This window comes from Anolis carolinensis, chromosome 3, assembly GCF_035594765.1.
Source record: "Anolis carolinensis isolate JA03-04 chromosome 3, rAnoCar3.1.pri, whole genome shotgun sequence".
NCBI lineage: Eukaryota > Metazoa > Chordata > Lepidosauria > Squamata > Dactyloidae > Anolis > Anolis carolinensis.
In genome coordinates, this window is record NC_085843.1 from 189,624,129 (window position 1) to 189,637,874 (window position 13,746).

The following is a 13,746-nucleotide window of genomic DNA, read 5'->3' on the forward strand; positions in this document are numbered from 1 at the left end:
TTTAAAACTAAATGCCCCTGTGTCCAAAAGTTTGCCCATGCCTGATATATATATATATATATATATATACACACACACATACACATTAAATATACTATAATATACAGTATATAAACATTTATTGGAGCTCCATGAGAAACTTTTGCTTCAAAAAGGGCTCCACGGCTGAAAAAGTTTGAGAACCTTATGCACTTATAAATTAGTAAAATCCCTCCCAAACTAAACACAGTAGACTTCATTTTTAATAATTACACTTGGGAGTATAAATTAAAGGAAAGACCCGTGAATCTTGCATTGCTATGCAGGCAGGCATTTGAAAGACCCTTTTCCTATTAGTTGGGTTAGGGCTCCTATTGTGCATAACAGCTTTGATTTACCCACAAATGATTTCTATGTAAGACTGAATTGCAGCCACATACTCACATGAAAATAGAGAGAAAACACTGAGGACTTCATTTCCTGCCTATAGTATTCCACTTTCTGGAATCCTAATTTTGTATTATGCCATTATTTACATCACAGTAAAATTGATTAAATTGCCTCTGAATTTAATGGGAACGAGTCAATAGTTTTTTGTCATGTAATGTGGGCCTGGCAATTCTTCATGCAATTCTGATTTGAGATGTGCAACTATAGATTTAATATATATATATATCAAAGCCTTTGGGAGACAGTCTAGACCCCTGCTTAGAAGACTGAATATTGGATCCACAAAGAAACTAAGACTGACCTTCTGTTCAATGCTTTTCTCTAATGACTGGATTCTCATTTGTTCTTTGCGCAAAGTGGCTTGAAGAGCCAACGCTTCTGTTTTAGCTTTACTTCTTACTTGGGCAATCTCTTCATTTGCTCTAAAATAAACAGGTTATTCAGGTATATTAGTTTTTTAAGAGAGGTACTGCAAATTTAATACAGATCCTTATAAAATGTTACTCACTTGCATAACTTTTCTTCTGCATGTGCCTTCAGTGCTTGGTATCTTTGCTCTTCCTTTTTAATTCTTGCAAGATACTCCTCAACACATTTTTTCAGAGCCTCTTCATTCTAGAAAGTGGAAATATAATTTTAGATTAAAACTCGGGGGACTAGAATCCCAGTTGGTGGAAATGCATCAATTACTTCAATACAAAAACTTATTAATATACAGTAAATATAATTTAAAGGTAAATAAATAAATATTTTATGTTCTATCAGTCTAAGTAGCCTGACATTTCACATTGTAATGATTATGGTAACCTTTTGCTATCATTTGACTAAAGTATATTTACTTCTAATTAATATACATTTATGAAGAAATTAAGAGTGAAAGGTTTGGTGAACTGACTTCACAACCCTGTTAAGCGATACTATTGGCTTAGCAGTATGAAGGGAAAATATACTTTAAATTAAAAAGTTGTTCTCTGTCAAATGTAAGTGGAACTTCTCATATAATACATGTCAGAAACAAAGCTCTGTAAATTGTCTCCTGACTTACTGCCAAAAATATTATTAATATTTATTAAAAAGTCAAACTACTTCAGATTGACTCACCCTCTACATAAGACAATATTACAAATGTCAGTAAATGAAAACATAATTTTAATTTTTTTATATCAATAATGTCACCTTGGTACATTTACAGAACATTCCATTTTAGACCATCTGCACTCTTCCCCCGCTCCCAAAATGGAAGGAGTGCGACTATTATGCGGTGAAATATGGTAGCTTCAGGGGGAAAGATGGTGTGGAAAGAGGCAGCTAGTGTTATTTAAGGAGGAGACTGAGTAAGGCTGTTGGAAATGCTTACCTTCTGAAATCCTTCTATTGCCTCTTTCTGTTTTTCAAATCGCTTGAAGAGTTCCGAGAAAGATTTCTCCATGGATTTCAAATCAGATACAACTTGCTGTTTTTCATCAAGTACTTTCTGCAATTCTTTTTTTGCAAGCTCTTTCTGACTCTCGCACTCTTCTACAGAAACAAATTTGTTTTAGGTGACTCAATCTTTGTTGACTCTTTTAAGACGCTGTATCAGTGGTTCTCAACCTGTGGGTTCCCAGGTGTTTTGGCCTACAACTCCCAGAAATCTCAGCCAGTTTACCAGCTGTTAGGATTTCTGGGAGTTGAAAGCCAAAATATCTGGGGATCCATAGGTTGAGAACCACTGCACTATATGTTGTCTCTAACAATACAAATATTTGAAGATATGTTCAAAGGCTCCAGTTAGCAAACTCATCCCATGAAAGTCAAGCAAGGCTATCCCACAAATGCACAATTTCAGGTGACGTATAGAATAGACTGGGGTGTACAAAAGAAAACATGGTGCAGTCTCTAATCCAGCCTATTTATATAACTATATTTTTCAGCTACCATGCCCTACTATTTCCAAAAATCATAAATAACAGCCAGTAGTTAAAGAAATGACATACGTCCTAGACAAATCTACTTTTGTCTAGGATGGGGTGGTGAACATGTTAATTCCCATCAGAAGCAGGAAGCATGGCCTATGTCATTGCAACCTACCCCCAGCCCCAGAAAGCAACTAAGGTCAAAATGTTCAATCATTTGAGTCTGTGGAAGAAGGAAGGATCTGTAGATAGTTAAAACCAAATTCTTACACATTAGATTTAATGGGCTAACTAGGTTAATATGTAGTCAACTTCTGCTTTCTCAGCTACTGTTTACTACCACCATTTCTAAAAGATTTAGCTACAGGGTGAAGCATAAAGATCTCCCATATTTCGAGGAGGCACTGTGTGGACTGTAGTGGGGGTAGAGACGTGAGGGAAGTCCAGTTAGGTGGGTTAGGAGCTGCTGTTTTCAGTACCCATCATGAGTTGGGTCGGTGAACTTCAGGGCTTTATTGTCCAAGCATATTATGAGAACAACCATTCTGTGACAACAACAGAGTGGTCTGTACTAGTCTCATGCATTTGTATAGGATGGCTATGTCTTTGTTTCATTCGTATGGCCGTGTTTTCGGGTGCCTTTCCAAACGAGCTTTTTTGTCCCACATCCGAAAAAACGACTATTTTGTCCCATTGATGGTAATGGGTGGGCTTCCCACACTTCCCTTTCCCTCAGTTTTAGGGCTGCTGCCGTTCCCCCCTTTAATTGGGAAAGCTATCCTTTTGTCACTGCTGCTGAGATCACTTTATCCAAGCTAGGGGCAGACTCAGCTTGCCTCCATCTCATTTGCTGGTGATGAATGTGCATGTGGCATGCAGGTCCAAACATGCAGGCCTGCCAGGTCCTTTCTTGGCCTGCACTGTTGCAGAGCAAGGCCGCCAGCAAATGTGATGGAGAGAAACCCCAGCAAGCCCCAGCCCAACATCAAGGATCCCACCATGAGTCTGTCCCTAGCTCCTATGAAGCGACTTCAGCAGCAGTGACGAAAGTTAGATTTCCCAATTAAAGGGGGAAATGGCAGCAGCTCTAAAACTGAGGGGAAAGGGAGTGTGGGAAGCCCACCCATTGCTGCCAATGGGATGAAAATATTCTTTTCTTTTTTTTTTTGGATGTGGGACCAAAAAGCTCATTTGGAAAGTAAGCGCTCCTTACTCGGGACTTAGCTGCAGGCCCTGGCCTCTGCCGCTTTGGGCCTACACACCACATGCAAACTCTCTTTCTAAGGAGAATGTACGTGTGGTGTGTATGTCCAAAGTGTGCCAGCCTGTAGTCGAGCACGGAAAGAGAATGGCAGATCTAGGAACGTTAGAACATCCACTCAGCAACTGCCAAGGTATTCCACTGATAAGCTTGCCATGGTACTGGGGATATCAAGTTGAAGAAGAATTCTGCATGCCGATTTAAAAATGCATCTATACAAAATAATTTGTCTGATGTTATTTTTAACTTTCATTACAACAAAACTGTTTTTATGTACTTTTCAGAAATATATACATTTTGTTTCTAGATAGCTTTACACATTTTTTGTGCAACCCAAACAGCAAAGCATTGAAAAAATGTTTTATATCTGCTTACCCATCACTTGTGTAATGGTGCCTTCAAATTCTGCAACAATTGTTCTAAAGGAAATACAAGCATCTTATTTTCAAATACAGAACCAGAAAATCAATATGATTCCACAACAATGAAACAATATTGGTCCTTCCATTAATAACTCCACAGTAAGAAACATACACACACACACACACCTCTTAAAAAGGAAGCATAGGTTTACTTTTCTTAAAGTTTCTGGAGGCAGGATTAAGTGAATTTCTCAACATTACCAATATGGGGAGAATACCCATTCTCAGTTTAGAGACTGCCTGGAAAGAGACCCCTGCCCCCCAAAACGCACCTCATCTATGCAGTACAATTACTTAGAGAGGATGGTGGCAGCAGGTAATTGAACTCTCTGGAATTTGACAGTGATATAACCCTGGATAAGCGATCCTAAACAATTAAGCAGAGGATCAAAACTCTGGTTTTCCCCCCAGTACAGACTGTCCTTCTGAATATTGTACAGTAGCACAAATAACGTCCACCTGAATCCACAATATGAAAGATATCTATGTAATTGGAGAAGGCAACATGCACAGAAAATGCCCATTATTAACTAGATGTACATACCCCATTTCTTTACTTTCAATATAAATTTTGTCATGCTTCATTTTCCACTCCAAAGCTTCTCTTTGCTTTTCTTGCACCTGAAACCATAATATCCCAAAATAATTAGCAAGAATTCATTTATCTTCAGACTTACAGTAAAATTAAAGAAACTTTGCCAGAAAGGTTATTGGAAAGAGATCAGACTTAAATACAACTTTAGAATTTGACTAACATTACTCAATATCTGATCTCATGCCCTCCCCCAACAAAGAAGGGGGATTGACAGGGTTGAAGGTCCTAGGATTAGGCAAGGGCTACATGGGGGTCCCTTGGAGACTTTTACGTCTTTCTCTGGGGATATTTGTCTCTCTTACTCTGGGTGCCGCTTGGAAACTTTTATGTCTTTTTATAGGGGTCCTTAGGAAACCCTTTTCTTTCTTTCTCTGGGGCCCCTTCATGGGATGCAGACTTGGCCCCACACTTCCATTGCATCTTTTCCATGACTTTAGAATTGGTGCTGCTATTTTCTAGATGTAAATGATCTTGAAAAGTGAAGAGGCCAAGAGTAAAGAATTTTCAGAAGGGGACAGAAAATTGAAAGGACCAAGTTGAGGGAAGGGGGGAAAGAAGAGACAGGAAAAGGCCACCTTGCCCGCCTGCGTGTGGAGAGGGGAGAAGTGGGGAAGGCTGTCAACAAGGATCAGAAGAGAGACATCTTGGCCTTGCCATTCACAGAGCTATTAGGTTGGAGAGCTTTTTCTTCACTTGATAACTGGAAATAGAATCTATAAACATGAAGTGATAATTATTTACTTAAGCAAGCTGATGTTATTGAAGGTATTGAAAAATATGAGTTGACAAAAGCTAGAAAATATATTTTGAGGTGATTTTTGATGCTATTGTAAGTTGCTCTGATATAAATCCTTATAATTTTTAATAAATATAAAATTACTTTGGTGTCATTATCTAAACTGACTTATTTTATCCTAAATCATGCTTCCCCAAACATTAGAGTAGTGGTTCTCAACATGGGAGCCCCAGATATTTTTGGCCTTCAACTCCCAGAAATCCTAACAGCTGGTAAACTGGCTGGGATTCCTGGAAGTTGTAGGCCCAAAACATCTGGGGAACCCAGGCTGAGAACCACTGCTTTAGAGGGAGCCCAGCCAAAAATCCTGGCCTGGGGGCCATGTCCGGTCAATTGTTCTTGTTAGGCCTTCTTCATTTTAAGACTAAAATTCTGAATACCCCTTTAAGACCAGACTTTATTATTGATCTTTATACTACTATCTTGGAGATTAATACTTGTGTAATCCTCAAGATTCCAAGCAGAGTATAGTTTACATTATTTCTTATGGCCATTTGTTTTGTTATTGGATATATCCCTGGGGGAGAAGGGCATTATATAAATTAAATAAATAAATAAAATAAAGTTGCTGTAACACTAGAGTAGGAGTCGTTAATGTACAAAGGTGGAAAGATGTTAATCAAAGAGTAGACTCATTTTGTTACAGTGATGTCTAAACTAAAACTTCAGATTTTTAAATGATCTAGACAGCTGCGAAAGGCTGTGTTTAAAACAATGATATTTGACTGGTTAAGGGAATGGCACCGGGCAAGTCAAAGATCTTGAGGGATAACAGCTCCAAAGGCTGACTTCCAGTAACAGCCTCTATTACTTGTATAGTTTTCTTTTAAATACAGTAGTTAAGTAATTTCTATATTAGCCATTAAAATGGAGGAGTGAATGGACAGAAAAGATTCAAAACAGTATCAAATCAAGTGTCCCTTCTCAAATTCTTACCTCTGAAGTAAGCTTTTTAACAACAATATCCGTCTCATGCTTAATCTTTTCTACAGCTGCATCCATGTCTTTCTGACTGTATTTCAGCACTTCAATGATGGCCTCAGTGGGCAGAGCACAAGGGAATGCTGAAGGATTCTTTTCATCTAGGGTGGGTTGTAGAGTTTTGACCTGTGGCAAAAAATTTAATACGTATTTACATGCAATATTTGGTATCTTAGTTCTCTAATTGATACAGATCACAAGGTATAGCCGGATAGTGATTTCAGACTAAATCTATGATATCCAAACTTGTGGGTGGTTTCAGACTGAAACTGTTCTTCTGCTCTGAATAAAGGATACGTTGATAAGATCAAGGCTCCAGAGAGCTTAATTATTCAATTGGGAAACTATGATTTTCCATTACAGGTTGAGCATCTCTTTCAAAATCCAAACTTCTCCAAGATCCAAAATAGTTCACACGCATGCCTGAGACGGTGACATCTTTATTTCCTTATGGTTCAGTGTATACAAACCTTGTTTCATTGACAAAATTATTAAAAATATTGCATAAATTACCTTCACACTACGTGTATGTGCATATCAAACACAAATAAACCACAATTTTAGACTTGGTTTCCAAGATATTTCATATCTGCAAATAAAGGTATTCCAAATTTTGAAAAAATTTAAAACATTTCTTGTTCCAAACATTTTTGGATAACGGATACTCAGCCTATACTTTTCAACGTCATCAGTATGTCTATTCTCATTTTAAAATTCAGAAAAAACAGCAATTTGAGGAAGGTTGCTAGAGATATTTAACTAGCACTTACTGGATCTGGGGAAATTCCAAAAAGATCAAGCACCAACGGCTTTTCTTCATGTTCATCAGATGTTTTTACTTCATTCACTGTCATGGCTACTGAATTTCTGTTTTAAGACCAAAGATGGATGGTCTGGTTAGAAACTGCAAGGCATACTGAAACAATTCTATATAGGTTATAAATGGAAGAACACAGCAAAATTATACATACTCATTTTGAAGTAGTGCGACTCCTGTAGACTTTACTTCCTTAACATCATCAACATAATTTTTAGGGCTTTCACTCAGGAGAGGGTCAAACTTCAGGTAGAGAGATTGCTTTCTTAGAACAGACTCCTTGAACTACAAGAAATAGATTTGGAAATATATCAAAGTTCCCAGACAATCTTCCCTTAACATGGTGGCCTTGTTCACGTTTTGGCCACATCTGGAGCTATCTGACCAAGAGCAACACTTATGAAATTTAGATAATCTCCAAGTGAAGCACATTTCTTTGAATTATGAAATAATTGATTAGAGGAGGTCCTGTGTCCTAATGAGTGTCAATATAGCAAGGGCTGTACCTTAAAATCTTTAGGGTTCAGACTTTAAAGCAGGACTGTACTAAATGCTTTCAAATGTGAATAAATTGGAAGAAATGTGGTGTGGGGTGAAAAATATTTCAATCTTTTAATTTTCTACCAAAAAAAAAAGTTTTGAAAAGTTAAGCCAGGTTTTCTTTTTAGGTTAGTAGATGGTTTTCTGATTCTGAATCCCGTCATCTGGCAAATACACTTTTTAATTCTTATACTGTTTTGAAAACTCATAGTTCTTTCTGCAGATAGCCTTACATATGTGTTTTGAAAGATCTAGCCTCTAAAGGGTACATTTTTTCTGTGTAAAATAGGAAAATGAAAACTTTTGATCAAAATACAAGAACAGCTAAGTCAGCCAAAAAGTGGCATTACATAAAGATTAGCAGCATGAAAATTTAAAATATATATTATTCAACATGTCAAGCTAAAAAGAGCAGGATTCCTAAAATTAAAACACTAAACTAAACAATATTATCTAAATTCTGTGCAAAAGACTGCTTCTTTTAGGAGTGTGTGATAAAACAATAGGGAAAAGAAAGGAGACAAATGTAACATCCTACATTCATATATTGGTTACTTACCGAGGACATTCCAAACTGTTCCAGATAATCTACTTCTAGGTCCATTCCTAGAACTAAAAGGGGAAAAATACTGAATATGGGAACAAAATGATTTTATAGCAAACTAGTATTGAAATGACTATAAAAAGTAACTAGTTTGTCATTTCAAGAAAAGAAGAGGCATGCCTTCCTGCAATATTTGTGACTTACGTATACTGCGTGAAATAAAGAAGGCCTTCGATTCTTCCCATCCTTTTTTAAAACTGATTTAACTGGCAAGGATGTTAAAGCTTTAAATGAGAAGCAGTTTTGGAACACTGCTCTTATGGCATTGAAGGGTGGCCAATGAGGTACGTTTACTAGATCAAAGACAGGTAAAAGGTAACATACAATAAACAGGGGTCTCTATTACTTCAGTTAAAACCTATTAGAGTTCCTACTGCAGGCATGTGTGTGTCCAGCGCAAAAAACTGACAGCACTACAGATGCAACTCAGTAAGCAATAACAAAAGGAAAATAACATTGAGATTGTCTACATATGCTTAGGACTTTGGCTGGCTATTAGAAGACCACTAAATTGGAAGAGGTTAGAAATCAAGCTTGAAGCTACAAGAACACGTAGGATGAACATGACCTGAGGGGGCTTATCCATAAAAGGACACTGAACATGTGATATTGTCACTTTCTTAACAACCTTAAATTATTTGATTTGTAAATGAATTTAAATGGGAAAAGAGATCTTCCACTTGAATGGTGAAATGGATGCCACAGGAACTGTCACTTTCCCTTCTTGTTTCTGCCTTGCTGTCATGTGCATCTTGCCTGGAAACGGTTTTGGGGGGGGGGGGGGGGAGATATGCCTCAAATATGGTGGACTCTGGATCTGCCTTGAGGCCACCCCACTTGATTAATATAATCACCATCCTCACCCCAAACTGGTTCCAGAAATGGCAATTTAATCACCTGCATAGTGAAACTGGTTTCTGCTCAATCAGTTCCAAACCAACCTAAATGGTTAATATAGATGAATCCTTGGTCTTGTCCAAAAAAGAAGATACTGCTCAGTGTGGAGGAAATGGAACAGATAACACGAGGGGAAATGTAACACAAAACAGGTGAAAGTGTTGTGCAGGAATACATGGGTACTCTACATAAATGCGAGTCTTCAGGACCAGATAAACTACATCAAAGATCTCAGAACACTGGCAACAATCTTTGTGAATCTTTGCTTGCCAGAAGAAGTCTTAGCAGACTGGAGAAGGGCAAAGGTTGCCCTTGTCTTCAAAAATGGGGGGAAAGAGGACTCAGAAAATTACTGACCAGTCAGCCAGACACTAATACCAAGAAAAATTATAGAGTAGTAATAATAATTTTCTTTCTTACCCACCTCTCCTCACGGCAAGTTACAGAATAATCAAACACACACACATTGTAAAAATACCACAAATACACATATTAAAGTGCATTTCTATAAAAGATACACATTAAAACATATTTCTATAAAATACATATTAAACTATACAAAGGTCATTAAACAGTCTGTAAGTACTTAGAAATGTCATGATCCCAAAAAGTGAACATGGGTTTCTTAAAAGCAAGTCATGTCAGATTAACCTTATGGCTTTTATATATATATAAAGTGAAGAGCCTGGCAGCCAAACAGAATTCTGTGAGTGTGGCATACCGTGATTTCAGTAAGGTCTTTGAGAAGAACCCCCATGATATTCTTGCAAACAGACTAGTAAAATGTGGGATTGACAATGCAACCATTAGGTGAACATGTAATTGTTGACTGATTCTATATTCTGCATGGCATAGGGCTGGATTGGATGGCCCAACCCAACTGATGCTCACCAATGCCTCCTCCTCATCCTGGACAGAAGTGGAGTATCACAGGGTTCTGTTCTGGATCCAGTGCTAATGAATGTATTGTTGGAAACAGCAACCTCCTAAGCCTGTCACTATTTGTTTATTGATAGTGCGTATATATATATATATATATATATATATATATATATATGCTAACTAGTATTCTATGTATGTGCTGATTTGCCAGTTTGTATCTCTTTGGTGTAGGAGGAGTTATAGACATGTGATTTTACTGAGCATGTTCAGATTCAGGACTCCATTTTGGATGCAGTCTTCTTGCATTAGACCTCAGTGGAGGTATGTGTTTGGTCTTCAATGAAAGCAGGTGTACAGTATGTGTCCCGACCTCAGTGAAAGTGGATGCATGTTGCTGTTTAGAGACTTTAATGGATACAGTATGATTATGGACTTCAGTGAGTACAACTATACTAAAGACTATGGACTACCGATTAAGAATGATACCCTGTGTACTCAACACAAAGAGAAGCTATATCCTATCTTATTGAAGTGAACTTCAATAAGAAATATTCCTGTATAGCTAATTAATAAAAGATGTTTATGAGTAAAAATATATTTTTTCAAAGAAGACTTTGCTTTTATCTCTGAGTGCATATTTTAAACTAAGAGGCTTCACGGGAATGTGTATCTTTTGGACAATTACAACTGCAAAGAAACAACCATCTGCAGCTAACCAAATACATTTTGTAGTGGCATGTCTTTATCCTTCGCAGTTTAAAGACATGGTTCTTCAGTTTGACAGCTGAGTTACCTGTGTGCCACTACATTAATGTTTCTGAATATCACCTGTTCAAAGAGTTGACTTCTAACAAGGGCATGCTTTTCTTGACTAGTGGTTTTCAAAAGATGGTCTCCACATATTCATAGACATTCACATTTGCCAAAAGGATATGTGCCCATAGACTAGGTGCAGTTATTTTCCAATAGGTTATGCAATATGTTATGGAATTTCCAATAGGTTATGTGCAATACGTCTTTAACAATGATTGGATGAAGGTTTAGAGCAGTGGTTCTCAACCTGTGGGTCCCCAGATATATTGGCCTTCAACTTCCAGAAATCCTAACAGCTGGTAAACTGGCTGGGATTTCTGGGAGTTGTAGGCCAAAACACCTAGGACCCACAAGTTGAGAAACATTGTTTTAGCGAACATGCTTCCAATATTTGCAAATAACATAAAATTAAATGGGGTAACTATTACCCCAGATAACAGGATCAAAATTCAAAATGACCTTAAAAGACTGGAGAACTGGGTAAAAACTAGCAAAGTCAATTCCAACAAGGTTAAGTGTAAAGCACAATACCCTTAAAGGGTGGGGAACAGATATAGGATGGATGACACCTGTAGAATGGGAACTGCGATTCCCCTTTTCAGGCACCTGTGCCCATTTCTATATATTCTGGTCATAGACCGTAATAAATTGCTGATTCTGACACCTGTAGAGTATTAACAAGGGACATGATAGCCATGGTGTGAGGTGTACCAAAACAAAATACAAACATAGAATTTCACACTGTTATAAGCACAAATAGGCATTTCAATTCAACTACACTTACCATCAGTGGGTGATCTGAACTCTTCATTGTCTATATCCAAAAAACTGCCATTATTCATTACTGTTTCTGCCTGATGTGGTTTCTGTGTTAGACCATTTGCAGCCTCATGTAATGAACTTTGTTGACGTAAAACCACAGCTGATGCAATACTTTGGTTCATCTAAGAAATGAAGAATAGATTAGAGAAACGCTCAGAAAAGAGATAACTATAGATTCCATGTGTTGTTTAACTTGCTTCCCTTCACCTGTATGTCATTTGGTTAAACTGTACTCTATTTTATTTTCTTAAAAGATCAGAGCATGTTGTTTGGGAAATTTTGCATCAGGAGTGGATAAAGTGTGTGTTTTGAAAGACAACCTGGGCTTCAAAGCTGCCAAGCTGTAGAGATGTCTCAATTTCTTACAGCAATAAAGATGAGGTTCCCAGGCATGATTCTTGAGATTTAAAGCCTCCAGTGCAGTTTTTAGCATATTCCCACACCCAAAACATGCTAGATCCTAAATATAGCAATAAAAAGGAATTAAAAAAACAAAACAAAAGACAATACCAATTCACTTGAAGGTTCAGTTTGAGTTTCTACTTTTGTTACATTCTGTTCTTCAGCTGCAATCTGCTCTTCAATCTCTTTCCTATAAAAATAAGAAGACTGTTATATCCACATGTTCTAAGGACATCTGATTCAATATACTTTTAAATTTGTTTTTGTACATGCAGGTTTTCTTTTGCCCTTTACCTGTGGACATTTAGATAAAAGAAGCTTCTTTTCACAAAAATTAAATACTAATCCCCAATTAAGCAATTAAGCCATCTATGTTTTAATATATCTCTGAAAAGAATACTGAGCAACTTGAAATTATTTATTTACAGATTTAGGTTATATGCTATTTTCTACTGCATATGTAATCTACTGTTACCAAATACTTAGATTTAGTCCAGGAACAAAAAACAGGTTACTTTTCATGAGCTTCTACTACATTTCTGAAGTCCAGAACTACTCTAAATGCACTTACAGAACACTTACTGTTTTTCAAATGTTGTTTCTACAGCCCTTGATTCCTCAGGGAAATTATGCTGCTCTGCTTCTTTGAACAGTCCACTGTCCTCTTGGGTATCACTCCTTTCAATGGTGAGCACAGCACAGTCAGGTGAATTCTGTAATTTGGAACCGCCTCCAAATGGGTTGAAGTTAGGATCAAACTTCTCAAAATCAAAGCTATATGCTGCTTTGGGAACAGAATTCTCTTCTGTTCCAGTGCTTGTTTGACATTTACCCTTTTCTTTTCTTTTACAATAACTGAGACTTCCAAAGCTACCAGATTCTAGCACAGGCGATGAGATATTATTTTCTATAAGTGCCACTGAAAGTAGCTCAGTCTTGCAAGCATTGTTCAAATCTTGCTTTATAGCTTGATTGAGGCTTAATATTTGCTTTGAGGAATCACTATCTAGCAATGAAGTGGAGTTAAAAGAACTTGCTGGTTCATAGCTTGTTTCCTCAGACAGATTATTTTCAGTAGCAGATTCCAGATAAACTGAACAAAGTGAAAGAGAATTTCTATCCATTGCTTCTTTTCTTGTGCAAACTTGCAAAAGAGACACTGGTTGATTTTTAGGGGAATTCAGAAGGCCACTGGTGCTCTTGAACGGATCTGGATCATTCAACACAGACGATTCAGGAGTATGTGCTCTGTTTTTTTCTGGGATGACATCATTTGGAGAATCAAAGCTGAGCTTTCCTTCTGTCGCTATCTCCTCTTTTGCTAAATCAGTATCTGTTATTAGTAGTGGTTGATTCCTGTGGAAAGGCAGAACCATCACAAATTAGTTAATTCAGCCTTCTAAAGACAGTTAAAATAAAAAGTACACATTTGGCATTCAGATTTTTCTTTCAGAGGGGGCCATTGCTTATTAACCAAAAAAAGGATATTCACTGTCGGCTTCAGATACTATGTTGTCAGGTTTATGAAAGTCTTGCAGTGTCTAGACTTTAATTCTAGGAACACATGTTTTGAAGTAATCCAAGCTGAAC

General features: G+C 37.3%; 1 protein-coding gene across 6 annotated transcripts in view; it reads right to left on the reverse strand.

The window, feature by feature from the left end:
- tacc3 (transforming acidic coiled-coil containing protein 3) overlaps positions 1–13,746 on the reverse strand; it is a 33,071-nt gene that overhangs the window by 2,031 nt on the left and 17,294 nt on the right. For 2 of the 6 annotated variants that reach the window (XM_062975990.1, XM_062975991.1), the window contains 12 exons: positions 12,739–13,512; positions 12,265–12,346; positions 11,717–11,876; positions 8,296–8,348; positions 7,351–7,481; positions 7,150–7,246; positions 6,335–6,505; positions 4,552–4,628; positions 3,961–4,004; positions 1,787–1,947; positions 938–1,044; positions 731–851 (listed from right to left, as the gene is read on the reverse strand). In XM_062975990.1, the coding sequence (XP_062832060.1) occupies positions 731–851; positions 938–1,044; positions 1,787–1,947; positions 3,961–4,004; positions 4,552–4,628; positions 6,335–6,505; positions 7,150–7,246; positions 7,351–7,481; positions 8,296–8,348; positions 11,717–11,876; positions 12,265–12,346; positions 12,739–13,512 (1,978 nt within the window). The remainder of the gene's footprint in view (positions 1–730; positions 852–937; positions 1,045–1,786; positions 1,948–3,960; positions 4,005–4,551; positions 4,629–6,334; positions 6,506–7,149; positions 7,247–7,350; positions 7,482–8,295; positions 8,349–11,716; positions 11,877–12,264; positions 12,347–12,738; positions 13,513–13,746) is intronic. The other 4 variants (XM_062975992.1, XM_062975994.1, XM_062975995.1 and 1 more) reach the window with 4 other exon arrangements.